General features: G+C 41.0%; 1 protein-coding gene across 1 annotated transcript in view; it reads right to left on the bottom strand.

The window, feature by feature from the left end:
• Window positions 1-27,469, bottom strand: part of LOC124158130 (NFX1-type zinc finger-containing protein 1-like) — a 163,764-nt gene that overhangs the window by 117,588 nt on the left and 18,707 nt on the right. Inside the window, exons 2-5 of the mRNA XM_046533314.1 lie at window positions 24,242-25,459; window positions 5,911-7,486; window positions 3,109-3,192; window positions 2,765-3,036 (exon numbers count right to left, since the gene is read on the bottom strand). Coding sequence (XP_046389270.1) covers window positions 2,765-3,036; window positions 3,109-3,192; window positions 5,911-7,486; window positions 24,242-25,459 — 3,150 coding nt within the window. The remainder of the gene's footprint in view (window positions 1-2,764; window positions 3,037-3,108; window positions 3,193-5,910; window positions 7,487-24,241; window positions 25,460-27,469) is intronic.

Here is a 27,469-nt window from a genome sequence, read left to right as displayed (position 1 = left end):
AAATCATTGTTCCTAAATCAATGAGGCAATATGTATTGGATATTGTACACAAGGGACATACAGGGGTAAATAAAAGTATTGCCAAAGCAAACCAATTATTTTGGTGGCCTGGCATGTCAAGTCAGATTGCTGAGTATATTCAGAAATGCAGACCCTGTGAAAAGTTTAGGCCATTTAAAACCAAAGAGAAATTGACCCCTCACTCTGTGCCTAAATTTAGATTTGAAAAGGTAGGAGCAGATTTATTTCAATTTGGGAACAAGTCTTTTTTAGTCATTGTTGATTATTTTTCACAATGGTTAGAAGTATCTATTATCCCAGATAAGTCAGCACATTCAGTAATAAATGCTATGCAACAAATATTCAAATGGACAGGTTTTCCAAAGACTGTTATAGCTGACAATGTACCTTTCATGTCACAATTGTGTCAAAGTTATTTCCAAGAAAGAGATATTACTCTTAGAACAAGTACCCCTCATTATCATCAAAGTAATGGTAGAGCTGAGCAAGGAGTAAGTGTTGGCAAAAAGTTGTTAAAAAAGTGTTTTGAAGATGGTTCTAATTTTCATGAAGCTCTAATGGAGTATAATAACAGTCCAATCATTAGCTTAGGAGCCTCACCATCTCAAGTACTAAATAGTCGCATTATGAGGTCTAGGTTGCCAATATCTCTATGCCAGTTAGAACCCGAAATACAAATGGATGTGTATGAAAAACTGTGTGCAAGACAAAGTAAGATGGAAGGATGGTATAACAAGCAAGCTCACAGGAAGGAGGAGGAATTTTTTAAGGGGGAGAAGGTAGTGGTTAGAAGTTCAAAAGACAATTGTTGGGAAAAAGCAACTATCACAAAAAAGGCAGATGAACCAAAATCATATTAGATTAAGGTAGATAGAACTGGATCAGTGGTTAGACGTAATAGTTATCAATTGAAAAAGTCAAAAACCTCAAGTGATGAGAGATGTCTATTTCCATTGTATGAAGATGTTTCTAACTTAAACCATATGGGGAGTGATACTGTAAAGGAAAATTTTATAATTCCTGAACATGTCACTGTACCAAATGTTAGTGGAAAATGCATGAAAGTGTTAACTGTATGGCTCATGAGAGTGGAGCAACTAATAAGAATGTTGTACTTACTAGGAGTGGAAGAATGGTTAAACCAGTGCAAAGAATTAATCTATAATTGTTCATCCTGTAATTATATTGTACTGTTCAAAAAGAAATCTAAAGGTGTGAAAGATTTCGGAGGGAGGTGCGTCATTGGTTATGTATGAATATGTAATTTGGTTAAGGTGGTACAAGTGGTACGCCGAAAAAAGATGGCGGTTTGAGAAGTTTCCATAGATCGTTCGTGTTATTGCCACATACTTGTTCTATTCCCAATTGTCTTGAACCTATGTGTTTAGTTATGGTCTGGGCCCCACCAAATATAAGTTTAAACAATAAGTCAACCACTGATGCACTGTATGAGTTTCTTAATGATACTTTAAACAGTATTGATGACAAAAATCAAACTTTGGGACTCTACATAGACCTGACAAAAGCTTTTGATACAGTAAAACATGATTTGCTGCCTGAATGATAAACAAAATATGGCATAACTGGACTAGCACACAATTGGATAAAAACATATCTAACTGACAGAAAGCAAATGACTCAAATTTCTCACTATGATGTCCATACCAACTCTATTAAAATGTTGCCATCACGGGAATTCCGTGTTCCTGTTTTCCAAGCATCGTGGTGCACGACCGCTCCGTGATCATGGATCTGCATCCACGGCAACATGTTCGAGACGTGGCATGGTGCATGATGGTTAAGTTTCTGACAACGCTCAGTGCTTTTGAAGCAATCATGCAAACCACGTTTCTGAAGCTGTGATCTCGCAGCCATGGATTCGCAGTACTTGGAAATTAGGTATTATCCAGAGCAGTAGGAAAACGAGTGTAATCACGTTATCGCCGCTAAAAAGATCGCAGTCAGGAAAATAAAGCTACCACTGATTCTGGAAAGCAATCTAAAATAACGTAAAATGTGAGTAGATGATAAAAGATTGATTGATTTACGTATATGATGAAAATTACAAGAAATTAAAGTGAAAGTTTGGATTATTTGTTTTTCCGATTATTCGTGCCGCCTCTCCCTATCATTAGCCCAGATAATTGGGAGTATGCTGTATAATGATTTTAACCGTAAATACTTCACATTCTACTCATAGGAAGCATATATAGTCACCAACAGAAATACACAAAAGCAATAATCGACAGTGAAAATACATTTCATACTGTGAATTGCACACCTAATAAACATAAGACACTACAATCCAATCCCCTACAGTAGGTAAAATAAAAATTATGAAATTTATTTTGCAGGTAGCAGTGGCAAGGGGTGGGTACAGGGGGTCCGAACCCTCCCCCAAAATATAAAAACACAATTATATTCTTTCATAAAATAAAACAAAACATTGAAAAATCAAAAATTTACATATTATTTATTTAACGAATGAAGTTTTTTCTTTTATGAAAAGTGTTAAAATTAGTTTAAAACCCATTACTTGATACCCTGTTTTTAAAAAATTTTTCCCGCTGGTTTTGAACCTCCCCCTCCCCCAACGAAATTCCTGGCTATGCCACTGGCATGTAGCTTCTGGACTGGTCGCTTGGGAGTTTCTAAGAACCCCATATCCACTTTTAATAATTACAGTGATCCTTCAATAACTACATCATTTGCTTCGAAAACCGTGAGGATAAGATATTCTTACCTTTTCCTCCAGATGCGTATGAGTGATGAAAAATAAGTTCTTTTTGAGTCCAACAATGTTGTCATACGCCAATACAGAGGGGTGATTTTCCAGGACTGGATACACAGCTGGAAATACCAAATCAGCGATGTCTGGTCTCATTCGATGCTGAATTCTCAGGGTGTCAAACCTGATTCCATTCATCAGAAGACGCTCAAATAAAGATATTTCCAAATGATAATCCTTAGCAAGCCTGTAGACAGCAGGTGATGGACGCAACTGCTTATGATCACCTGAGGGAAACAGATTTTTCATTATCACCATTAAGTCATCAGGGATAAATCTCAAGACTTAGGAGGTCTCACCAATTAATATAAGGTGTTCACACTGAGCAGACAGGCACACAACAACATGAGATTCCATGGCTTCTGCTGCTTCCTCCACAATCACTGCAAGTAAAACAACAAGAGATTTCTCTTAAACTTAAAGAATACAAACCAAGTATCACAGTCAGCTTGTTCAAATTTTTTTTTTATTGTTGACTGTGATAGTTTAAAAATTTGAGGGACCCATACATCATTTAGTAGATAAATTGAAGGTGTTACAGAATAAAAGAATATAGCAACAAAAGAAAGAAAGTATTGTCATGCCTTCAGACAAGGAGTTAATAATCCAAACAGCAAAATATTATGAAAAAAATATTTTAACATACATGGCAAAAATATTTTGAAAACATATTAGCTCTCCGTTTCAATTTTTTTTCATTATTTGAAAATGATTTTCACATAAACCTCAAATACGTCTAAATCTTGAAGGAGCTACGTACTATAATTTTAAAATATACTGCAATTATTTCCGCCTACTTTTAAAATGATATTCATTACGCTAATATGTTTCATACACATTTCAACTTACGTACTAAAGCAGTAAACACTACGAAATGGGTGTCACACTTGTAAATCAACACAAATACCATAAAAGAAGATGTAAAAACATGAGAATCAAGAGCAATGAGTGCCACCGAAGGGTACTCTGCACAATACATAGCCTCCTATGGTAATCTGATGGGCTTTCAATTCCAGTACATACCTCAACGTCACCGTGGACTTTTTTGTTGCAATATACAATAGTAGTTTTTGTCTCGGGGTTAGGCGTTTTAAATTAATTTTTTTAAATATTGCCTGCAGTAAATGTACATTTTTTTTATTGATCCATAAATTGGGACAAAATACAGTTCGTGAAAGGTTCCCTATTAGTTTACGAACACTTATGCAACAGGTTCTGAACACAAAGTTAAATGCTCCCTGTACAGTTAAGAGAACGCTTCATGAACAACTGAACACCTCATGAACAGATAGGAAACTCCTAATGAACAGCTTATTTGAACGGTTCATAACACTTCGATGGGCTATAATACAGTCCATGAATGGTTCCCCAATAGCTCATGAACACTTGGTGTCACACTTCTGGAACGGTTTGTGATCAACGTATTTTCACCAGGACATCTACGAAGCCAAGCTTTCACTTTTAGGGAATATTTCCTTGAACCTGATGGTAGACAGCTCTCTGCAATGCCATGTGCTGTGCAACAAAAAATCGTTTTGTCTGACAGCGGACTAATGCATGCACACAGCGGTGCCCGCACAATGGACATATCTATTGCACAGGCTTAGCCATTGCTGCTCAGTTCATCCATGGTTTTACTGTACCGGCATGTTGACCAGTTTACTGTTGAGCTTATAGCAACTGTGACAGTGAGGAATGTAAATTAATTGTCAATTCAAGTAATAATTCAAGCGACATCACAGAATTTATCTTGAACTGACTCACAAGTTACAACAAACTAACAGATGATGTCGTCTGAAGTTGGGGGAGTTTCACAACTGATCCTGGTGCTGTGTTAATTATCTATGAATTATGTAAACTATGCTCCGAGCTGTACTGTACAAACAGCACAATTTTCAAAGAAACGAGCACAGCATTAACCACTCAAACAAGTAGAGACGGACAGGAAATGCCAACTGCATATATCATGTAGCTTACCCAACTCCACTATGAGGGCAACGACGTCACAAAATAGCAAGATTTGACATGTTCGTCCTTGACTCCCTCATTTGTGGTCTCGTTGGTTGAAAGACATAGAGATCGCACTCCTTCCCCTCCACCTCTCCTTTACACACTGCTGCTACCCACCCCTTCCTCTCGAGATCGCTTAGTGGTCTTCTCGTTCTGTTGCCGCACCTCGTCCCACGTTAAGTCAATGTTGTTGTAAACATTGTCAATTATGTCACATATTGTGCAGTTGTAATTTAATTCGATGATTTATTGGTAAAAATCTATTTCATTGTGTGGAAACATTTTTATCAAGATAGGGAGAGCTCAACCTATGCCATGTGCATGCACTGTGGTGTGAAACTATCACAAAGAAGTGCAAAATCCACCTCACCACAACTGAAGCATTTGCGGGGGAGACAAAAAATAGCATGCAATGAGAAAGCGACAAAATTCAGGGGAAACGTACGTGAGGAAAATTTGTATACTGCCAAATAACTTGAAAGCTTACAAAAATGATTGTTAATCAATTAAAATATTAAAATGTGTATGAAAATCTAAATAGCATTTCTTTGGTCACCCTGTACCCCAAAGAAATTTGAATAATTACTTCGTTTTATAGCAGGCAATTAAAAATTCATTTGGATCCGAAAATATTCAAAGATCCGACACCTGAAATCAAATATCCGATCCAAATCCGGATCCAAAAAAATCCTGGAACCGCCCAATCCATACATTTTACCCAATATATTTCAGCCCAAAACTCCCATATGCTAGCTGGGGAGTGCAGTAGAAATAGTATGTATTTGTACACAGTTTTATGTAACTGTAATAAAAATGTAAACAATGAATACATCCTGAACAAAAATTTTACAAAAAATGTTCATTGGGGATTGATAGGATGCCTTCCGCTAAGCTCTAAGCTTCCGCTAAGTGGACTATATATTTTGGACAAAAGGCAAATTATTCTTTTTTACATCCATTAACTGATTTAAATAAACTAGAAGAACATAGTCATAAAAGCTACATCTAAATTTAAAATAGCAAACATATAGGGATGTGATTCCAATAAATTATGGGTCAATTTATACCATATGCAGGATATACTGTCTCACCTATCTTAGGACCGACTCTCTGCAACAGATTCTGATGTCTTGCAGCAGCAGTGGTAGTCATTCCAACAACATCACTCTCTGATATGACATACTCATTTTTTCTTTCCATTAATTCGAATTTCTCTTCATTCAGTCTTCGAAAGTATCCACAAGATCTCACTAAATCGCTCTCATACTTCTGAACTAATTTCAATACCCAATATCTATACAACATCCACCTATAGTCAGGCTGCAGGATATTCAAATTCTGCAACTCGGTCAGTCTTTGAATTAAATCCATGTTTGGTTCAAAAGGCTCTGACAGCTTCCTTTTCATGTACCCTAATCTAGACACCCACATAATAATTTCATTTCTAATGTCTTCCAGTTCATAGCCTTCAGCTCTGGATTCTTCAAATTTTAACTCATTTATAATATTCTTAATATCAAACAGAGAGCATGAGTAAAACCCATTATGATTGATAGGCTTTATATCATTCAAGTCTATGCCAGACCTCATTGAATTTTGAAAATACAACCCAGCAAATAGCCACTCCTGAAATTGTAGGTCACCCAGGCTACTAAAAGCAAAATTCGTAACCATGCGACTATCGGTAACATGATGTAAATGTTCAAGAGATATGATTCCTTCACTTTTCATACACATTTTTAGGCGCTCATTACATTCATTAATAGTCTCACTGCACTCATTCATTTCTTCTATTACATCCCCAAGGCCAAATCCATATATTCCTTTATTTTTCCTAACAACTCTCAAGTTATAATCATCCAGTTTCTCATTTTTGGATTGACTACCAATTCTAACAATATTTCTGGTGAATGATAAAATTCCCTCAAGAAACTGATCAAGAGCATGGTTTGTGTAACATACAACCAAAATTGGACCTCTCAGCCACTCACGAGTATTTTCTAGCAATACTTCAGCAATTTTGAGGCCAAGATAGGTCTTTCCTGTGCCTGGGGGACCCTGAATTACTGCGCACTTCTTTGTCAATGCTGACTGTAGTGCCTTATACTGCGACTCATTCAATTCCATCTTCTCCTTTGATGGCCATGAATCTTTATTTAAAACATTAAATTCTATTCTTTTAGACCTGTAAATTGTGTCAGGGAGTCGCTCCAGGTAAGTCGGATAGTGTGCATCAGGAGACACATCAATCAAGTATTCCTTCAATGGAAAGTTTTCTTCAGTAAACTTCTGCAATGCTTTCAAAACATGTTGATATGCTTCAAAGTACACTTCACTCTCTGCCATGATGAATTCTTTTTTGAATAATTCTCCGTCGTTCACCTCTCCCACTAGCTCACACCGCAAAATTCCTTTCTCAAGGAGTTCTACCCGTCTGTCCACGACCAGCCCCAAAATTATCGAACCAAACAGGTCACTGCTGAAACATAGTAAGGTCCCAAATAGGAACCTTTTAGACCTTGACCAGTTGTGTCTACTTGACTTGGCTCGAGGATTGAAAAGTACTTCAGTGACCAAAGAGTCACCCTCAACAAATTGCTTCAAAAACCTTACACCATGGTAGAATCTCACATTCTCAATGTGCTTATACTTGCTAGACTCGCGGCGCTGCGCGCGCTCGTTAAGGGGCTCCGCCCCTTAAAAACCCCGGGTCCGGCTTCGCCGTCTAGATTTGTGATTCTTCGAAGAATTTTAGTTCGCATAATCTCACCTCAGCTAGTGGCCGGCTTCGCCGGCCAGGGGGTAGGGAAGCGCTCCACTCATGCCTCGGAACGGCTACGCCGTTCCTCGTTGAGAGGCGGCTTCGCTGCCCAGGGGTTGAGTGTGCCCCCCCGGGGCTACCCCGCTTTATACTCGGAACGGCTTCGCCGTTCCTTGTCAGGGGTCGGCAAAGCCGCCCAGAGGGCAAGGGCATTTTGGAACTGTTTCACCGTCATTCGTTTAAGGGGCGGCTTCGCCGCCCAGAGGCGGAGGGAGCCCACAGCGGCTGCGCCGCTTTAACGTCAGGGCGGCTTCGCCGCCCAAGGGTTACTGAAGCTCCCCCTCGCCTACGCCAGTTACTCCTCGGAACGACTTCACCGTTCCTCTTTGTGGGGCGGCTTCGCCGCCTTGCGGATGAAGAACCCCCCGCGGCTGCTGCACGTAGTCCTCATAAATGGTCCTCTCCACCGAGAGGATGCCCAGGGGGATTCGGGGGTTTTCATGTGTTATACATGCGGTCATCAATCGTCCACAGTGATCATGTGGCGATGATTTTAAAGGGTAGTGCAATGCGGCGTAATAGTGGCGACAAGTACCCATAAAAGAAGACTTAATGGCAAGTTTTCATTTTTTTGCGGGGGTTCCAACGGAATACCGGGGGTTTTATACGTGTGAAAACCAGTGGTCACAAATCGTTCTCATAAATTCCGTGGGGATAAGTCCTAGGGGTCTGGAACAGTGGCAGTATTCTGACGATTGTTTTACCCGGATAGGCGATTTATTAGAAAAATTTTCTGGGAGGTTTCACGGGGTTATCGGGGGTTTTAATAAGCAGTAGAGGCACCAGACAGTAGTAGAGTAAATTGTGACGAAAACTACTCGGAAAAGCGCATTTAACATTTTTTTAATTTTTTTTCGGCGAGCTTCCTAGGAGGTGATCGGTGGTTTTCTGATATATTTTCCCGTTTTATTTACGGTGGCCCGCCCTCATCAAATATTCCGGATCTAAAGCTCAGAGGGGACGGGTAGTGCGGCGTAATGTTTGCGAGAAGTTCCCAAATAGGAGACTTAATGGCACATTTTACATTTGGGGGGATTTCAGGGGGATACCGGGGGTTTATATGTGTGTACTCCTGGCGGTCACCATCCGTTCACTTGAATTCCGTAGGGATGAGTCGCTGGGGTAAGAACCAGCGGTGTAAAGTCACGAAAAATACCGAAAAAGTAGACTTCTATACAAAATTTTATTTTTTGGGGGTTGTAGGTGGGTTTACCGGGGGTTTATAGGTTTTTACTACCAGGGGTCATTAATTGTCCACATCAATTCCGTAGCGATGAGTGGTAAGGCTAGAAAAGCGGTGGAATTGTGATGAAAAGTACCCAAAAAGGCTACTTACATTCAAATTTTAATTTTTTAGGGTTTTCAGGGGGCTTAAATATGGCCTTATCATATGGTCACATGCATTTACTATCATGTATAAGAGAAGTTTCCCGTATGACATCCATATTTCGATAGTAGTACAATAAAAAGTAAACCTCTTCCCGGAAAAAATTAGTATTGTCCGCCATTTTTATTTTTCCGCAGTTATATCGACTGCAACACATATTAAGTTCTTATATTTTCGGAAACCATATGCATAGATGTATGTAATTGTGGAGTTTGAAAGACATCGGTCGGGAAAACATTGAAGAAATCTTGTGTCAATCTTTTGAAAATCGTAATTTTCGGTGATTTTGGGAACGTTTTTATTTTTCTGGAAAACCATGGACGCCGAAAGAAAATTCTTACCTATATATCGTAGACGATTTTATGAGCATATATAATAATCATTTTCAGTATCCTACACCTGCAATTACGACGATGGGAGAGGGAGTTATGAAATTTGTTTCGAAAAAGCATTTTCGGACGCCATTTGTGCAGCAATTTACTTTAAAATTATCTAAATCCATTGCATAATTACGTGACTACATTCATCAGCTTTCAAAACGTACATAAACTATCCGCGTGGCACACACCGTTCACGCGCAGTAAAATAAAAACGGAAATACCGTCCCCGGAAAAGGCGCGATTTCGGCCATTTTGTCGTCCTAGCCACGACACGTGGCGGAAACTTCTAGTTTTCGGATTTTTCCTCCGGAAGTTTCTGGTATATTTTCCCGTATGGTTTGCGGTGGCCCGCCCTCATCAGATATTCCGGATCTAGAGCTCAGAGTGTACGGGTAGTGCGGCGTATTGTTTACTAGAAGTTCCCAAATAGGAGACTTTTATGAAATTTTTTATTTTTTGGGGGGTGTATGTGGGTTTACCGGGGAGTTATAGCTTTGTACTGCCAGGGGTCATCAATCGTCCACATTAATTCCGTAGCGATGAGTGGTAATTCTTGGGAAAGCGGCGGAATCGTGACGTAAAGTACCCGAAAAGGCTACTTATGTGCAAATTTTAATTTTTTAGGCGGTTTCGGGGGGTTTAAAGATGACGATACTATATGGTCACATTCATTTACTTTCATATCTAACAGAAGTGAGCCCTATGACATCCATATTTCGAGAGTAATACAATAAAAAGCAAACCAGTCCCCGAAAAAAGTGAGTAGCGCCCGCCATTTTTATTTTTTCGCGGTTAAATGCGTTGAATTATTTATTAAAAATTCATGTTTTCTGAAAGACAATGCAAAGTTGTATGTAACTACAAAGTTTGAAAGAAATCGGTAAGGTTAAAGTTGACAAAATCTTGTGTTAATCTTTTGGAAATCGTAATTTTCGGTGATTTTCGAAATATTTTATTTTTTTTCTGAGTAACCAAGGACGACGAAAGAAAATTGTTGCCAACATTTCGTAGACAATGTTATAAGAATATATAATAATCATTTTCGTTACCCTACACCTTAAATTAACTCGAATGGAGCGGAAGTTATGAAATTTTATTCGAAAAATCAATTTTTGGACGCCATTTTGGCTGCAATTTTCTCAAACGGAAACTAATTAATTTACTTTATTACGTGCATACGTTCATCAGCTTTCAAAAAAAGCATTAACGACCCGTGTGTCACGCATAATTAGCGCGCAGTAAAATAAAAACCAAAAGACGGTACCCGGAAAAAGCCCGATTTCGGCCATTTTGTCGTCCTAGCGACGACACGTGGGGGAAACTTCCGGTTTTCGGATTTTTCCTCCGGATCATTTCGGGTTCCCCGCACGCGTGCCAAATTACAGCTCTCCAGCACGTCTGGAAGTGGTCGGGAATTTGTATCCATCAGTGAGTCAGTTACCTCAAGGGCTGTATATAGATAGGACTCGCGGCGCTGCGCGCGCTCGTTAAGGGGCTCCGCCCCTTAAAAACCCCGGGTCCGGCTTCGCCGTCTAGATTTGTGATTCTTCGAAGAATTTTAGTTCGCATAATCTCACCTCAGCTAGTGGCCGGCTTCGCCGGCCAGGGGGTAGGGAAGCGCTCCACTCATGCCTCGGAACGGCTACGCCGTTCCTCGTTGAGAGGCGGCTTCGCTGCCCAGGGGTTGAGTGTGCCCCCCCGGGGCTACCCCGCTTTATACTCGGAACGGCTTCGCCGTTCCTTGTCAGGGGTCGGCAAAGCCGCCCAGAGGGCAAGGGCATTTTGGAACTGTTTCACCGTCATTCGTTTAAGGGGCGGCTTCGCCGCCCAGAGGCGGAGGGAGCCCACAGCGGCTGCGCCGCTTTAACGTCAGGGCGGCTTCGCCGCCCAAGGGTTACTGAAGCTCCCCCTCGCCTACGCCAGTTACTCCTCGGAACGACTTCACCGTTCCTCTTTGTGGGGCGGCTTCGCCGCCTTGCGGATGAAGAACCCCCCGCGGCTGCTGCACGTAGTCCTCATAAATGGTCCTCTCCACCGAGAGGATGCCCAGGGGGATTCGGGGGTTTTCATGTGTTATACATGCGGTCATCAATCGTCCACAGTGATCATGTGGCGATGATTTTAAAGGGTAGTGCAATGCGGCGTAATAGTGGCGACAAGTACCCATAAAAGAAGACTTAATGGCAAGTTTTCATTTTTTTGCGGGGGTTCCAACGGAATACCGGGGGTTTTATACGTGTGAAAACCAGTGGTCACAAATCGTTCTCATAAATTCCGTGGGGATAAGTCCTAGGGGTCTGGAACAGTGGCAGTATTCTGACGATTGTTTTACCCGGATAGGCGATTTATTAGAAAAATTTTCTGGGAGGTTTCACGGGGTTATCGGGGGTTTTAATAAGCAGTAGAGGCACCAGACAGTAGTAGAGTAAATTGTGACGAAAACTACTCGGAAAAGCGCATTTAACATTTTTTTAATTTTTTTTCGGCGAGCTTCCTAGGAGGTGATCGGTGGTTTTCTGATATATTTTCCCGTTTTATTTACGGTGGCCCGCCCTCATCAAATATTCCGGATCTAAAGCTCAGAGGGGACGGGTAGTGCGGCGTAATGTTTGCGAGAAGTTCCCAAATAGGAGACTTAATGGCACATTTTACATTTGGGGGGATTTCAGGGGGATACCGGGGGTTTATATGTGTGTACTCCTGGCGGTCACCATCCGTTCACTTGAATTCCGTAGGGATGAGTCGCTGGGGTAAGAACCAGCGGTGTAAAGTCACGAAAAATACCGAAAAAGTAGACTTATATACAAAATTTTATTTTTTGGGGGTTGTAGGTGGGTTTACCGGGGGTTTATAGGTTTTTACTACCAGGGGTCATTAATTGTCCACATCAATTCCGTAGCGATGAGTGGTAAGGCTAGAAAAGCGGTGGAATTGTGATGAAAAGTACCCAAAAAGGCTACTTACATTCAAATTTTAATTTTTTAGGGTTTTCAGGGGGCTTAAATATGGCCTTATCATATGGTCACATGCATTTACTATCATGTATAAGAGAAGTTTCCCGTATGACATCCATATTTCGATAGTAGTACAATAGAAAGTAAACCTCTTCCCGGAAAAAATTAGTATTGTCCGCCATTTTTATTTTTCCGCAGTTATATCGACTGCAACACATATTAAGTTCTTATATTTTCGGAAACCATATGCATAGATGTATGTAATTGTGGAGTTTGAAAGACATCGGTCGGGAAAACATTGAAGAAATCTTGTGTCAATCTTTTGAAAATCGTAATTTTCGGTGATTTTGGGAACGTTTTTATTTTTCTGGAAAACCATGGACGCCGAAAGAAAATTCTTACCTATATATCGTAGACGATTTTATGAGCATATATAATAATCATTTTCAGTATCCTACACCTGCAATTACGACGATGGGAGAGGGAGTTATGAAATTTGTTTCGAAAAAGCATTTTCGGACGCCATTTGTGCAGCAATTTACTTTAAAATTATCTAAATCCATTGCATAATTACGTGACTACATTCATCAGCTTTCAAAACGTACATAAACTATCCGCGTGGCACACACCGTTCACGCGCAGTAAAATAAAAACGGAAATACCGTCCCCGGAAAAGGCGCGATTTCGGCCATTTTGTCGTCCTAGCCACGACACGTGGCGGAAACTTCTAGTTTTCGGATTTTTCCTCCGGAAGTTTCTGGTATATTTTCCCGTATGGTTTGCGGTGGCCCGCCCTCATCAGATATTCCGGATCTAGAGCTCAGAGTGTACGGGTAGTGCGGCGTATTGTTTACTAGAAGTTCCCAAATAGGAGACTTTTATGAAATTTTTTATTTTTTGGGGGGTGTATGTGGGTTTACCGGGGAGTTATAGCTTTGTACTGCCAGGGGTCATCAATCGTCCACATTAATTCCGTAGCGATGAGTGGTAATTCTTGGGAAAGCGGCGGAATCGTGACGTAAAGTACCCGAAAAGGCTACTTATGTGCAAATTTTAATTTTTTAGGCGGTTTCGGGGGGTTTAAAGATGACGATACTATATGGTCACATTCATTTACTTTCATATCTAACAGAAGTGAGCCCTATGACATCCATATTTCGAGAGTAATACAATAAAAAGCAAACCAGTCCCCGAAAAAAGTGAGTAGCGCCCGCCATTTTTATTTTTTCGCGGTTAAATGCGTTGAATTATTTATTAAAAATTCATGTTTTCTGAAAGACAATGCAAAGTTGTATGTAACTACAAAGTTTGAAAGAAATCGGTAAGGTTAAAGTTGACAAAATCTTGTGTTAATCTTTTGGAAATCGTAATTTTCGGTGATTTTCGAAATATTTTATTTTTTTTCTGAGTAACCAAGGACGACGAAAGAAAATTGTTGCCAACATTTCGTAGACAATGTTATAAGAATATATAATAATCATTTTCGTTACCCTACACCTTAAATTAACTCGAATGGAGCGGAAGTTATGAAATTTTATTCGAAAAATCAATTTTTGGACGCCATTTTGGCTGCAATTTTCTCAAACGGAAACTAATTAATTTACTTTATTACGTGCATACGTTCATCAGCTTTCAAAAAAAGCATTAACGACCCGTGTGTCACGCATAATTAGCGCGCAGTAAAATAAAAACCAAAAGACGGTACCCGGAAAAAGCCCGATTTCGGCCATTTTGTCGTCCTAGCGACGACACGTGGGGGAAACTTCCGGTTTTCGGATTTTTCCTCCGGATCATTTCGGGTTCCCCGCACGCGTGCCAAATTACAGCTCTCCAGCACGTCTGGAAGTGGTCGGGAATTTGTATCCATCAGTGAGTCAGTTACCTCAAGGGCTGTATATAGATAGGACTCGCGGCGCTGCGCGCGCTCGTTAAGGGGCTCCGCCCCTTAAAAACCCCGGGTCCGGCTTCGCCGTCTAGATTTGTGATTCTTCGAAGAATTTTAGTTCGCATAATCTCACCTCAGCTAGTGGCCGGCTTCGCCGGCCAGGGGGTAGGGAAGCGCTCCACTCATGCCTCGGAACGGCTACGCCGTTCCTCGTTGAGAGGCGGCTTCGCTGCCCAGGGGTTGAGTGTGCCCCCCCGGGGCTACCCCGCTTTATACTCGGAACGGCTTCGCCGTTCCTTGTCAGGGGTCGGCAAAGCCGCCCAGAGGGCAAGGGCATTTTGGAACTGTTTCACCGTCATTCGTTTAAGGGGCGGCTTCGCCGCCCAGAGGCGGAGGGAGCCCACAGCGGCTGCGCCGCTTTAACGTCAGGGCGGCTTCGCCGCCCAAGGGTTACTGAAGCTCCCCCTCGCCTACGCCAGTTACTCCTCGGAACGACTTCACCGTTCCTCTTTGTGGGGCGGCTTCGCCGCCTTGCGGATGAAGAACCCCCCGCGGCTGCTGCACGTAGTCCTCATAAATGGTCCTCTCCACCGAGAGGATGCCCAGGGGGATTCGGGGGTTTTCATGTGTTATACATGCGGTCATCAATCGTCCACAGTGATCATGTGGCGATGATTTTAAAGGGTAGTGCAATGCGGCGTAATAGTGGCGACAAGTACCCATAAAAGAAGACTTAATGGCAAGTTTTCATTTTTTTGCGGGGGTTCCAACGGAATACCGGGGGTTTTATACGTGTGAAAACCAGTGGTCACAAATCGTTCTCATAAATTCCGTGGGGATAAGTCCTAGGGGTCTGGAACAGTGGCAGTATTCTGACGATTGTTTTACCCGGATAGGCGATTTATTAGAAAAATTTTCTGGGAGGTTTCACGGGGTTATCGGGGGTTTTAATAAGCAGTAGAGGCACCAGACAGTAGTAGAGTAAATTGTGACGAAAACTACTCGGAAAAGCGCATTTAACATTTTTTTAATTTTTTTTCGGCGAGCTTCCTAGGAGGTGATCGGTGGTTTTCTGATATATTTTCCCGTTTTATTTACGGTGGCCCGCCCTCATCAAATATTCCGGATCTAAAGCTCAGAGGGGACGGGTAGTGCGGCGTAATGTTTGCGAGAAGTTCCCAAATAGGAGACTTAATGGCACATTTTACATTTGGGGGGATTTCAGGGGGATACCGGGGGTTTATATGTGTGTACTCCTGGCGGTCACCATCCGTTCACTTGAATTCCGTAGGGATGAGTCGCTGGGGTAAGAACCAGCGGTGTAAAGTCACGAAAAATACCGAAAAAGTAGACTTATATACAAAATTTTATTTTTTGGGGGTTGTAGGTGGGTTTACCGGGGGTTTATAGGTTTTTACTACCAGGGGTCATTAATTGTCCACATCAATTCCGTAGCGATGAGTGGTAAGGCTAGAAAAGCGGTGGAATTGTGATGAAAAGTACCCAAAAAGGCTACTTACATTCAAATTTTAATTTTTTAGGGTTTTCAGGGGGCTTAAATATGGCCTTATCATATGGTCACATGCATTTACTATCATGTATAAGAGAAGTTTCCCGTATGACATCCATATTTCGATAGTAGTACAATAGAAAGTAAACCTCTTCCCGGAAAAAATTAGTATTGTCCGCCATTTTTATTTTTCCGCAGTTATATCGACTGCAACACATATTAAGTTCTTATATTTTCGGAAACCATATGCATAGATGTATGTAATTGTGGAGTTTGAAAGACATCGGTCGGGAAAACATTGAAGAAATCTTGTGTCAATCTTTTGAAAATCGTAATTTTCGGTGATTTTGGGAACGTTTTTATTTTTCTGGAAAACCATGGACGCCGAAAGAAAATTCTTACCTATATATCGTAGACGATTTTATGAGCATATATAATAATCATTTTCAGTATCCTACACCTGCAATTACGACGATGGGAGAGGGAGTTATGAAATTTGTTTCGAAAAAGCATTTTCGGACGCCATTTGTGCAGCAATTTACTTTAAAATTATCTAAATCCATTGCATAATTACGTGACTACATTCATCAGCTTTCAAAACGTACATAAACTATCCGCGTGGCACACACCGTTCACGCGCAGTAAAATAAAAACGGAAATACCGTCCCCGGAAAAGGCGCGATTTCGGCCATTTTGTCGTCCTAGCCACGACACGTGGCGGAAACTTCTAGTTTTCGGATTTTTCCTCCGGAAGTTTCTGGTATATTTTCCCGTATGGTTTGCGGTGGCCCGCCCTCATCAGATATTCCGGATCTAGAGCTCAGAGTGTACGGGTAGTGCGGCGTATTGTTTACTAGAAGTTCCCAAATAGGAGACTTTTATGAAATTTTTTATTTTTTGGGGGGTGTATGTGGGTTTACCGGGGAGTTATAGCTTTGTACTGCCAGGGGTCATCAATCGTCCACATTAATTCCGTAGCGATGAGTGGTAATTCTTGGGAAAGCGGCGGAATCGTGACGTAAAGTACCCGAAAAGGCTACTTATGTGCAAATTTTAATTTTTTAGGCGGTTTCGGGGGGTTTAAAGATGACGATACTATATGGTCACATTCATTTACTTTCATATCTAACAGAAGTGAGCCCTATGACATCCATATTTCGAGAGTAATACAATAAAAAGCAAACCAGTCCCCGAAAAAAGTGAGTAGCGCCCGCCATTTTTATTTTTTCGCGGTTAAATGCGTTGAATTATTTATTAAAAATTCATGTTTTCTGAAAGACAATGCAAAGTTGTATGTAACTACAAAGTTTGAAAGAAATCGGTAAGGTTAAAGTTGACAAAATCTTGTGTTAATCTTTTGGAAATCGTAATTTTCGGTGATTTTCGAAATATTTTATTTTTTTTCTGAGTAACCAAGGACGACGAAAGAAAATTGTTGCCAACATTTCGTAGACAATGTTATAAGAATATATAATAATCATTTTCGTTACCCTACACCTTAAATTAACTCGAATGGAGCGGAAGTTATGAAATTTTATTCGAAAAATCAATTTTTGGACGCCATTTTGGCTGCAATTTTCTCAAACGGAAACTAATTAATTTACTTTATTACGTGCATACGTTCATCAGCTTTCAAAAAAAGCATTAACGACCCGTGTGTCACGCATAATTAGCGCGCAGTAAAATAAAAACCAAAAGACGGTACCCGGAAAAAGCCCGATTTCGGCCATTTTGTCGTCCTAGCGACGACACGTGGGGGAAACTTCCGGTTTTCGGATTTTTCCTCCGGATCATTTCGGGTTCCCCGCACGCGTGCCAAATTACAGCTCTCCAGCACGTCTGGAAGTGGTCGGGAATTTGTATCCATCAGTGAGTCAGTTACCTCAAGGGCTGTATATAGATAGGATAAGCATATATAATAATCATTTTGAGTATCCTACAACTGCCATTACGACGAGGGGAGAGGGAGTTATGAAATTTGTTTCGAAAAAAACATTTTCGGGCGCCATTTGTGCAGCAATTTATTTTAAAATTATTTAAGACCATTAGATATTTACGTGACTACATTCATCAGCTTTCAAAACGTACATAAACTATCCACGTGGCACACACCGTTCACGCGAAGTAAAATAAAAACCGAAAGACCGTCCCCGGAAAAGGCGCGATTTCGGCCATTTTGTCGTCCTAGCCACGACACGTGGCGGAAACTTCCGGTTTTCGGATTTTTCCTTCGGAGGTTTCCTGGTATATTTTCCCGTATGGTTTACGGTGGCCCGCCCTCATCAAATATTCCGTATCTAAATCTCATAGGGTACGGGTAGTGCGGCGTATTGTTTGCGAGAAGTTACCAAATAGGAGACATAATGGCACATATTACAGTTAGGGGGGATTTCAGGGGGATACCGGGGGTTTATATGCGTGTACTCCTGGCGGTCACCAACCGTTCACATAAATTCCGTGGGGATGAGTCGTTGGGGGCGGTTGTTTAGTCACGAAAAGTACCCAAAAAGTAGACTTTTATGAAATTTTTTATTTTTTGGGGGGTGTATGTGGGTTTACCGGGGGTTTATAGGTTTTCACTACCAGGGGTCATCAATTGTCCACATCAATTCCGTAGCGATGAGTGGTAAGGCTTGGAAAAGCGGCGGAATTGTGACGTGAAGAAACCGAAAAAGCTACTTATGTGCAAATTTTTATTTTTTAGGGGGTTTCGGGGGGTTTAAAGATGACAAAATTATATGGCCACATTCATTTACTGTCATATCTACCAGAAGTGTGCCCTATGACATCCATATTTCGAGAGTAATACAATACAAAGCAAACCAGTCCCCGAAAAAAGTGAGAAGTGCCCGCCATTTTTATTTTTTCGCGGTTAAATCCATTGAATCATTTATTAAAAGTTCATGTTTTCTGAAAGACAATGCATAGTAGCATGTAAGTAAAAATTGTTTGAAAGAAATCGGTAAGGTTATAATGGACAAAATCATGTGATTATCTTTTGGAAATCGTAATTTTCGGTGATTTTCGGAATATTTTAATTTTTTTCTGAGTAACCAAAGACGACGAAAGAAAATTGTTACCTATATTGTAATTGTTACCCCGCTTTATACTCGGAACGGCTTCGCCGTTCCTTGTCAGGGGTCGGCAAAGCCGCCCAGAGGGCAAGGGCATTTTGGAACTGTTTCACCGTCATTCGTTTAAGGGGCGGCTTCGCCGCCCAGAGGCGGAGGGAGCCCACAGCGGCTGCGCCGCTTTAACGTCAGGGCGGCTTCGCCGCCCAAGGGTTACTGAAGCTCCCCCTCGCCTACGCCAGTTACTCCTCGGAACGACTTCACCGTTCCTCTTTGTGGGGCGGCTTCGCCGCCTTGCGGATGAAGAACCCCCCGCGGCTGCTGCACGTAGTCCTCATAAATGGTCCTCTCCACCGAGAGGATGCCCAGGGGGATTCGGGGGTTTTCATGTGTTATACATGCGGTCATCAATCGTCCACAGTGATCATGTGGCGATGATTTTAAAGGGTAGTGCAATGCGGCGTAATAGTGGCGACAAGTACCCATAAAAGAAGACTTAATGGCAAGTTTTCATTTTTTTGCGGGGGTTCCAACGGAATACCGGGGGTTTTATACGTGTGAAAACCAGTGGTCACAAATCGTTCTCATAAATTCCGTGGGGATAAGTCCTAGGGGTCTGGAACAGTGGCAGTATTCTGACGATTGTTTTACCCGGATAGGCGATTTATTAGAAAAATTTTCTGGGAGGTTTCACGGGGTTATCGGGGGTTTTAATAAGCAGTAGAGGCACCAGACAGTAGTAGAGTAAATTGTGACGAAAACTACTCGGAAAAGCGCATTTAACATTTTTTTAATTTTTTTTCGGCGAGCTTCCTAGGAGGTGATCGGTGGTTTTCTGATATATTTTCCCGTTTTATTTACGGTGGCCCGCCCTCATCAAATATTCCGGATCTAAAGCTCAGAGGGGACGGGTAGTGCGGCGTAATGTTTGCGAGAAGTTCCCAAATAGGAGACTTAATGGCACATTTTACATTTGGGGGGATTTCAGGGGGATACCGGGGGTTTATATGTGTGTACTCCTGGCGGTCACCATCCGTTCACTTGAATTCCGTAGGGATGAGTCGCTGGGGTAAGAACCAGCGGTGTAAAGTCACGAAAAATACCGAAAAAGTAGACTTATATACAAAATTTTATTTTTTGGGGGTTGTAGGTGGGTTTACCGGGGGTTTATAGGTTTTTACTACCAGGGGTCATTAATTGTCCACATCAATTCCGTAGCGATGAGTGGTAAGGCTAGAAAAGCGGTGGAATTGTGATGAAAAGTACCCAAAAAGGCTACTTACATTCAAATTTTAATTTTTTAGGGTTTTCAGGGGGCTTAAATATGGCCTTATCATATGGTCACATGCATTTACTATCATGTATAAGAGAAGTTTCCCGTATGACATCCATATTTCGATAGTAGTACAATAAAAAGTAAACCTCTTCCCGGAAAAAATTAGTATTGTCCGCCATTTTTATTTTTCCGCAGTTATATCGACTGCAACACATATTAAGTTCTTATATTTTCGGAAACCATATGCATAGATGTATGTAATTGTGGAGTTTGAAAGACATCGGTCGGGAAAACATTGAAGAAATCTTGTGTCAATCTTTTGAAAATCGTAATTTTCGGTGATTTTGGGAACGTTTTTATTTTTCTGGAAAACCATGGACGCCGAAAGAAAATTCTTACCTATATATCGTAGACGATTTTATGAGCATATATAATAATCATTTTCAGTATCCTACACCTGCAATTACGACGATGGGAGAGGGAGTTATGAAATTTGTTTCGAAAAAGCATTTTCGGACGCCATTTGTGCAGCAATTTACTTTAAAATTATCTAAATCCATTGCATAATTACGTGACTACATTCATCAGCTTTCAAAACGTACATAAACTATCCGCGTGGCACACACCGTTCACGCGCAGTAAAATAAAAACGGAAATACCGTCCCCGGAAAAGGCGCGATTTCGGCCATTTTGTCGTCCTAGCCACGACACGTGGCGGAAACTTCTAGTTTTCGGATTTTTCCTCCGGAAGTTTCTGGTATATTTTCCCGTATGGTTTGCGGTGGCCCGCCCTCATCAGATATTCCGGATCTAGAGCTCAGAGTGTACGGGTAGTGCGGCGTATTGTTTACTAGAAGTTCCCAAATAGGAGACTTTTATGAAATTTTTTATTTTTTGGGGGGTGTATGTGGGTTTACCGGGGAGTTATAGCTTTGTACTGCCAGGGGTCATCAATCGTCCACATTAATTCCGTAGCGATGAGTGGTAATTCTTGGGAAAGCGGCGGAATCGTGACGTAAAGTACCCGAAAAGGCTACTTATGTGCAAATTTTAATTTTTTAGGCGGTTTCGGGGGGTTTAAAGATGACGATACTATATGGTCACATTCATTTACTTTCATATCTAACAGAAGTGAGCCCTATGACATCCATATTTCGAGAGTAATACAATAAAAAGCAAACCAGTCCCCGAAAAAAGTGAGTAGCGCCCGCCATTTTTATTTTTTCGCGGTTAAATGCGTTGAATTATTTATTAAAAATTCATGTTTTCTCTGAAAGACAATGCAAAGTTGTATGTAACTACAAAGTTTGAAAGAAATCGGTAAGGTTAAAGTTGACAAAATCTTGTGTTAATCTTTTGGAAATCGTAATTTTCGGTGATTTTCGAAATATTTTATTTTTTTTCTGAGTAACCAAGGACGACGAAAGAAAATTGTTGCCAACATTTCGTAGACAATGTTATAAGAATATATAATAATCATTTTCGTTACCCTACACCTTAAATTAACTCGAATGGAGCGGAAGTTATGAAATTTTATTCGAAAAATCAATTTTTGGACGCCATTTTGGCTGCAATTTTCTCAAACGGAAACTAATTAATTTACTTTATTACGTGCATACGTTCATCAGCTTTCAAAAAAAGCATTAACGACCCGTGTGTCACGCATAATTAGCGCGCAGTAAAATAAAAACCAAAAGACGGTACCCGGAAAAAGCCCGATTTCGGCCATTTTGTCGTCCTAGCGACGACACGTGGGGGAAACTTCCGGTTTTCGGATTTTTCCTCCGGATCATTTCGGGTTCCCCGCACGCGTGCCAAATTACAGCTCTCCAGCACGTCTGGAAGTGGTCGGGAATTTGTATCCATCAGTGAGTCAGTTACCTCAAGGGCTGTATATAGATAGGACTCGCACGCTCCGCGCGCTCGTTAAGGGGCTCCGCCCCTTAAAACCCCGGTTCCGGCTTCGCCGTCTACATTTGTGGTCGATCGAAGACTTTTGAAGATCGAATAATCTCAACACGGCTAGGGGCCGGCTTCGCCGGCCAGATGGTAGGGAGGTGCCCCACTCATTCCTCGGAACGGCTTCGCCGTTCCTCGCTGAAGGGCGGCTTCGCCGCCTGGGGGTTTAGTGTGCCAGAGGTCGAGGGCATTTCGGAACTGTTTCACCGTCATTCGTTTAAGGGGCGGCTTCGCCGCCCAGAGGTGGGGGGAGTCCACAGCGGTTGCGCCGCTTGAACATCGGGGCGGCTACGCCGCCCGGGGGTTGCTGAAGCTCCCCCTCGCCTACGCCAGTTCCTCGTTGTGGGGCGGCTTCGCCGCCTTGGGGTTGAGGAGCCCCCCCCGCGGCTGCTCCGCCTAGTCCTTATAAATGGTCTTCCCCACCGAGAGGGGTGCCCAGGGGGATTCGGGGATTTTAATGTGTTATGCATGCGGTCACCAAAAGTCCACAGTGATCATGTAGCGATGATTGTAAAAGGTAGTGCAATGCGGATTAATAGTGGCGACAAGTACCCATAAAAGAAGACTTAATGGCAAGTTTTTCATTTTTTTTCGGGGGGTTCCTACGGAATACCGGGGGTTTTATACTTGTGTTAAACCAGTGGTCACTAAAAGTTCTCATAAATTCCGTGCCGATAAGTCCTAGGGGACCGGAAGAGTGGTCTTACGATTCTTTTCCCTGAAGAGGCTATTTATTAGAAATTTTTTGGGAGGTTTCACGGGGTTATCGGGGGTTTTAATAAGTGGTAGGGGCACCGGTTAAATTGTGTCGAAAACTATTCGGAAAGGCGAGTTTAAATTTGTTTTATTTTTTTCGCCGATGTTACAGGAGGTAATCGGGGGTGTTCTGGTATTTTTTTCCCGTATAGTTTACGGTGGCTCGCCCTCACCAAATATTCCGGATCTAGAGCTCAGAGGGGACGGGTAGTGCGGCGTAATGTTTGCGAGAAGTTCCCAAATAGGAGACTAAATGCCACATTTTACTTTTGGGGGGGATTTCAGGGGGATACCGGGGGTTTAAATGTGTGTACTCCTGGCGGTCACCATCCATTCACATAAATTTCGGGGGGATGAGTCGTTGGGGGCGGTGGAATAGTCACGAAAAGTACCGAAAAAGTAGACTTATTTGAAAATTTTATTTTTGGGGGGGGGGTGTATGTGGGTTTACCGGGGGTTTATAGGTTTTTACTGCCAGCGGTCATCAATCGTCCACATCAATTCCGTAGCGATGAGTGGTAAGGATTGGAAAAAGCGGCGGAATTGTGACGAAAGGTACCCGACAAGGCTACTTATATGCTAATTTTAATTTTTTAGGGGGTTTCGGGGGGTTAAAAGATGACGGTACTATATGGTCACATTGATTTACTGTCATGTCTAAAAGAATTGTGCCCTATGACATCCATATTTCGAAAGTAATACAATAAAAAGCAAACCAGTCCCTGAAAAATGTTAGCAGTGCCCGCCATTTTTATTTTTTCGCGGTTGAATCCATTAAATTATTATTAAAATGTTTATGTTTTCTGAAAGACAATGCATAGTTGTATGTAGCTACAAAGTTTGAAAGAAATCGGTTGAGTTAAAATTGACAAAACCTTGTGTTAATCTTTTGAAAATCGTAATTTTCGGTGATTTTCGGAATATTTTAATTTTATTCTCAGTAACCAAGGACGATGAAAGAAAAACGTTACCTACATTTCGTAGACTATGTTATGAGCATATATAATAATCATTTTCAATACCCTACACCTGTAATTACGACTAGGGGAGCGGAAATTATGAAATATTTTTCGAAAAACCAATTTTTGGACGCCATTTTGGCAGCGAATTTCTTAAAAAGAAACTTATAACATAATATCAATACGTTACTACATTTACCAGCTTTCAAAAACTGCATTAACGATTCGCGTGGCACCTACGGTTCGCGCGCAGTAAAATAAAAACCGAAAGACGGTCCCTGGAAAAAGCCCGATTTCGGCCATTTTGTCGACCTGGCGTCGACACGTGGCGGAAACTTCCGGTTTTCGGATTTTTCCTCCGGATCATTTCGGGTTCCCCGCACGCGTGCCAAATTTCAGCTCTCCAGCACTTCTAGAAGTGGTCGGGAATTTGTATCCATCAGTCAGTCAGTTACCCGAAGCGCTGTATATAATAGAGATTCTGAAGACTGATGATCTATAAAGTTCATAATTCCTTCTCTCAATGGAATGATGAAATCCTCCCTCATGAGATTGAATTGCACATCCAAGTAGTGCTCAACACTCTTGTAAGGCCCATCAATCATCGCTGGACACAAATTAACTTTCATCTTCGATGAAAGATCTTGTGGCAGAGGGATGACACTCAACTCTCGAAAATCAATACCGGGCTGCCACTCCCTTTTCACCTTCTCCCTGCGTCTTTTTTGGGAGACTGACTCATGTAGTTTATTGAGAGACTCCACATGGTCCATGAGGCTTCTGTAATCCTCCTCTAGCTTGGATGCCACAGGCAATTTCCTCATGAGCTTTAAATTTTGCAAGGCCATCACAGCCCTAGTGCAATGATCACTCAGAATTTCACTCGCTTTTGTTGGCATCATTTGAACAAAAGTGTTGTACAAAACATAGAGGTTTTCAAAATAATTTGTTAACTCCTCAGCACTGAATTCCATGTTCTGGGCTATAATATTGAATGAAAACGTTGAAAACTGTTCCAAAACACTGGAATGAATCGAGTGAGCAAGAAGAGATGCCTGTAACTCCTTGTCATTTGATGTTGTGATTTTGGCTAGAATTTCTACCACCAGCATGATCATATTTGGTCCAAGTTTCCGCTTCAAAAGGGTAGTGAAATTCTTTGACCTGGCTTGCAAATGTGTCAATAATGTTGACGAATTCATGTTTAACTTTTCCTTCATGTCTGCCACCTGGAATCCTGGGATACCCTCATCATCAGGATGTAATTCCATTCCCATTTTTCTTCCCGCTGGGGAATAATTATTGCATCCAGCTTGTTCACCTCGATTCAGTGTACTTGGAGTGCCTGACCGGGCAATCCGATATGAGAAAGAATCATTTCTTCTTACGATGGCGGAATCAGCTGCGGGCCTGAAATTGCCCCAACGTCTTTGATTAATTTCACTTGAAGAAGTACTTGGCAATCGAAAACTTTGTTTTAACCCCTGTTGAAATTTTCCCATCCCAGCATTCTGCCCATCGCTCAATGTTGCACCACTTCCTCTTCTCCAGGCACCACTTCCTCTTCTCCAGGCACCACATTCTACCCTTTTCTCCGTTACCTTGGCTGCGCAATTCTTTTCTTGGCCCAACTCAATCTCTTTAAACAGCAGATCACTGTTGCTTGAAGTCACTGTTTTAACCTGTGAAGAGAAAGTTCCATAATGCAATTAATTTTTAGCAACCAAATTGTGAACATATTTACATTGAATATCACAAAACTAAACTAATATAAATATATAACTATATTGCTGTGTATCAAGAGTTTTCCAGGTGTACACCTCATACAACTTCGGTTGTTGCTAAATATTTCCTGGCAGGTGCTTGCTTGGCCACTTTATCAGAGGGAATCAAAGGAATTAAGAGGAAAGTGACCAGCAAGAGCCAAGGAAAAAATGATATAGTAAGGGGTAGTAACCTTCAGAACAGTTAAAAATTAGAATCTTGGACTCAAGTCATTTTTACCACGAGCTCTAAGGATGGAATGGGTAATAGCAACACCTTCTATATTAGGAGAAGCATTATTATGCATGGCATAAGATAGGAAATGAACAGCATAGCTATAGACACGTTGGTTAAAGTCAGCTTAAATGTTTTCCAAATGAATCATTAATTTGGATTTAAAAAAGACTGCTTTCTCAGTTTGCTTCTAGGTGAATTTATAATTTTCCAAATTTCTCTAAATTTGGTATCAGCGGATATAGTCCTTTGGTTATTATAACATTTTGCTGACTGTAGCATTTGACATGATTGCTAAATATTCAGCCTTAGCCTTACAGCTTCACTGGAGATTGCAAGATATTTAATATTATGAGACGCAAATCATATTTCACTAGTAAGCCAAGGTTTACAGACTCTCGACTTGGTCCTTTTTCTTATACTGTGTGAGAAAAGAAACTTTGAAGTACTGCAGAAATGTTGCGTTAAAATTATTGAAACTTTAATCAAAAGAGGCCGTATTAAACACATTGTACCACTACTTCAATTATGATATCTATTTTACATTAGTTGATTTGTAGGGATGTGTAAAGCACAACTGACTGAGCAAAACATTTTCTACATTCTTCCAAAAGTCTTATCAATCAATGTTTCAATCAATCAGAAAAAAGTAAAAGAGGTATAAGATACAGTAGTGCCATCTTTACAAAAAGTGAAACCACCATTAATGTGTTAAAATGTATTTTGGAAGGGTATTCTTATTTGTACCACATATTCTTTGTTTTTGCTGAGCAACACTGTGCTATAGGTTGCCGTTACTATGAAAGGTGTTGCTGTCTTGTCAAGAATTTATCTATGCCTTGAAACAAAAAGTTGAAAATTCCTATCTTTTTATTTTTTTAATTGATAGCAGAACATTTTAACTACCCGCTGAGAAATTTTAAATTAAGTAAAAGGAGGCATTTTTGGTAATTTAATTGTTAAATAATGACTAATTTTTATTGTTTAAACAAGTTATATTTGTTTTTTTATTTCTTCAAATTACTCGAAAAGTTATGTCAGAATGCGCATAAATCCTTTTTCTTCAAAATGAAACAATAATCATTGATTTATGGGCTATAGTTCCTTAGTAATCAGTGTTTACGTGATTTTTCTTTTTTTACTCTGAGGCCTGTCTCAGCAATGTTCAAAGGATAGTTTAACTTCATAATGGTTCAGTTCTGAGCTGAGATAAATTGATCATTATTCAAAATAAGGATACTGCTTTCACTTATATAACTTTCACAGAAATCATTAATGGTCACCTGACATGATTTTGCACTATCTGCCTGATTTGAGATGCATTGGCCCATAATCTATCTCATCTTATCCGGAGTTTTGTACTGCTGTTCCTCCGATCATTTTTAATAAGATTTTAGCTGCTACTCCTACGTCAGTAGATTAAATATACATGACGTCTATGTAGATGAAAAAGCAGGTGAGTTAAGAACAAGAGAGGCAATAAGTTTAGCACTGGTATATATCAGCCATTCTCATGCCTAGTAACATTACTTACACTGGGCAGAGAAAAATTGCATCACAAACTTTTAACCCTGGATAGCTGATGCCAATTAGAACCAAATTTACTGATGATGTTTAGGCCAAAAACGCACCATTTTTTAAATTACAGAAACTTTAAGCCAAGCTCTGCTTGACAGCAAGTTTGCCGTGTTGCT

The sequence above is a fragment of the Ischnura elegans genome, chromosome 4, assembly GCF_921293095.1.
Source record: "Ischnura elegans chromosome 4, ioIscEleg1.1, whole genome shotgun sequence".
Classification (NCBI taxonomy): Eukaryota; Metazoa; Arthropoda; class Insecta; order Odonata; family Coenagrionidae; genus Ischnura; species Ischnura elegans.
The sequence above is the reverse complement of the archived record's forward strand: the minus strand, read 5'-3'. Positions and strand labels throughout refer to the sequence as shown.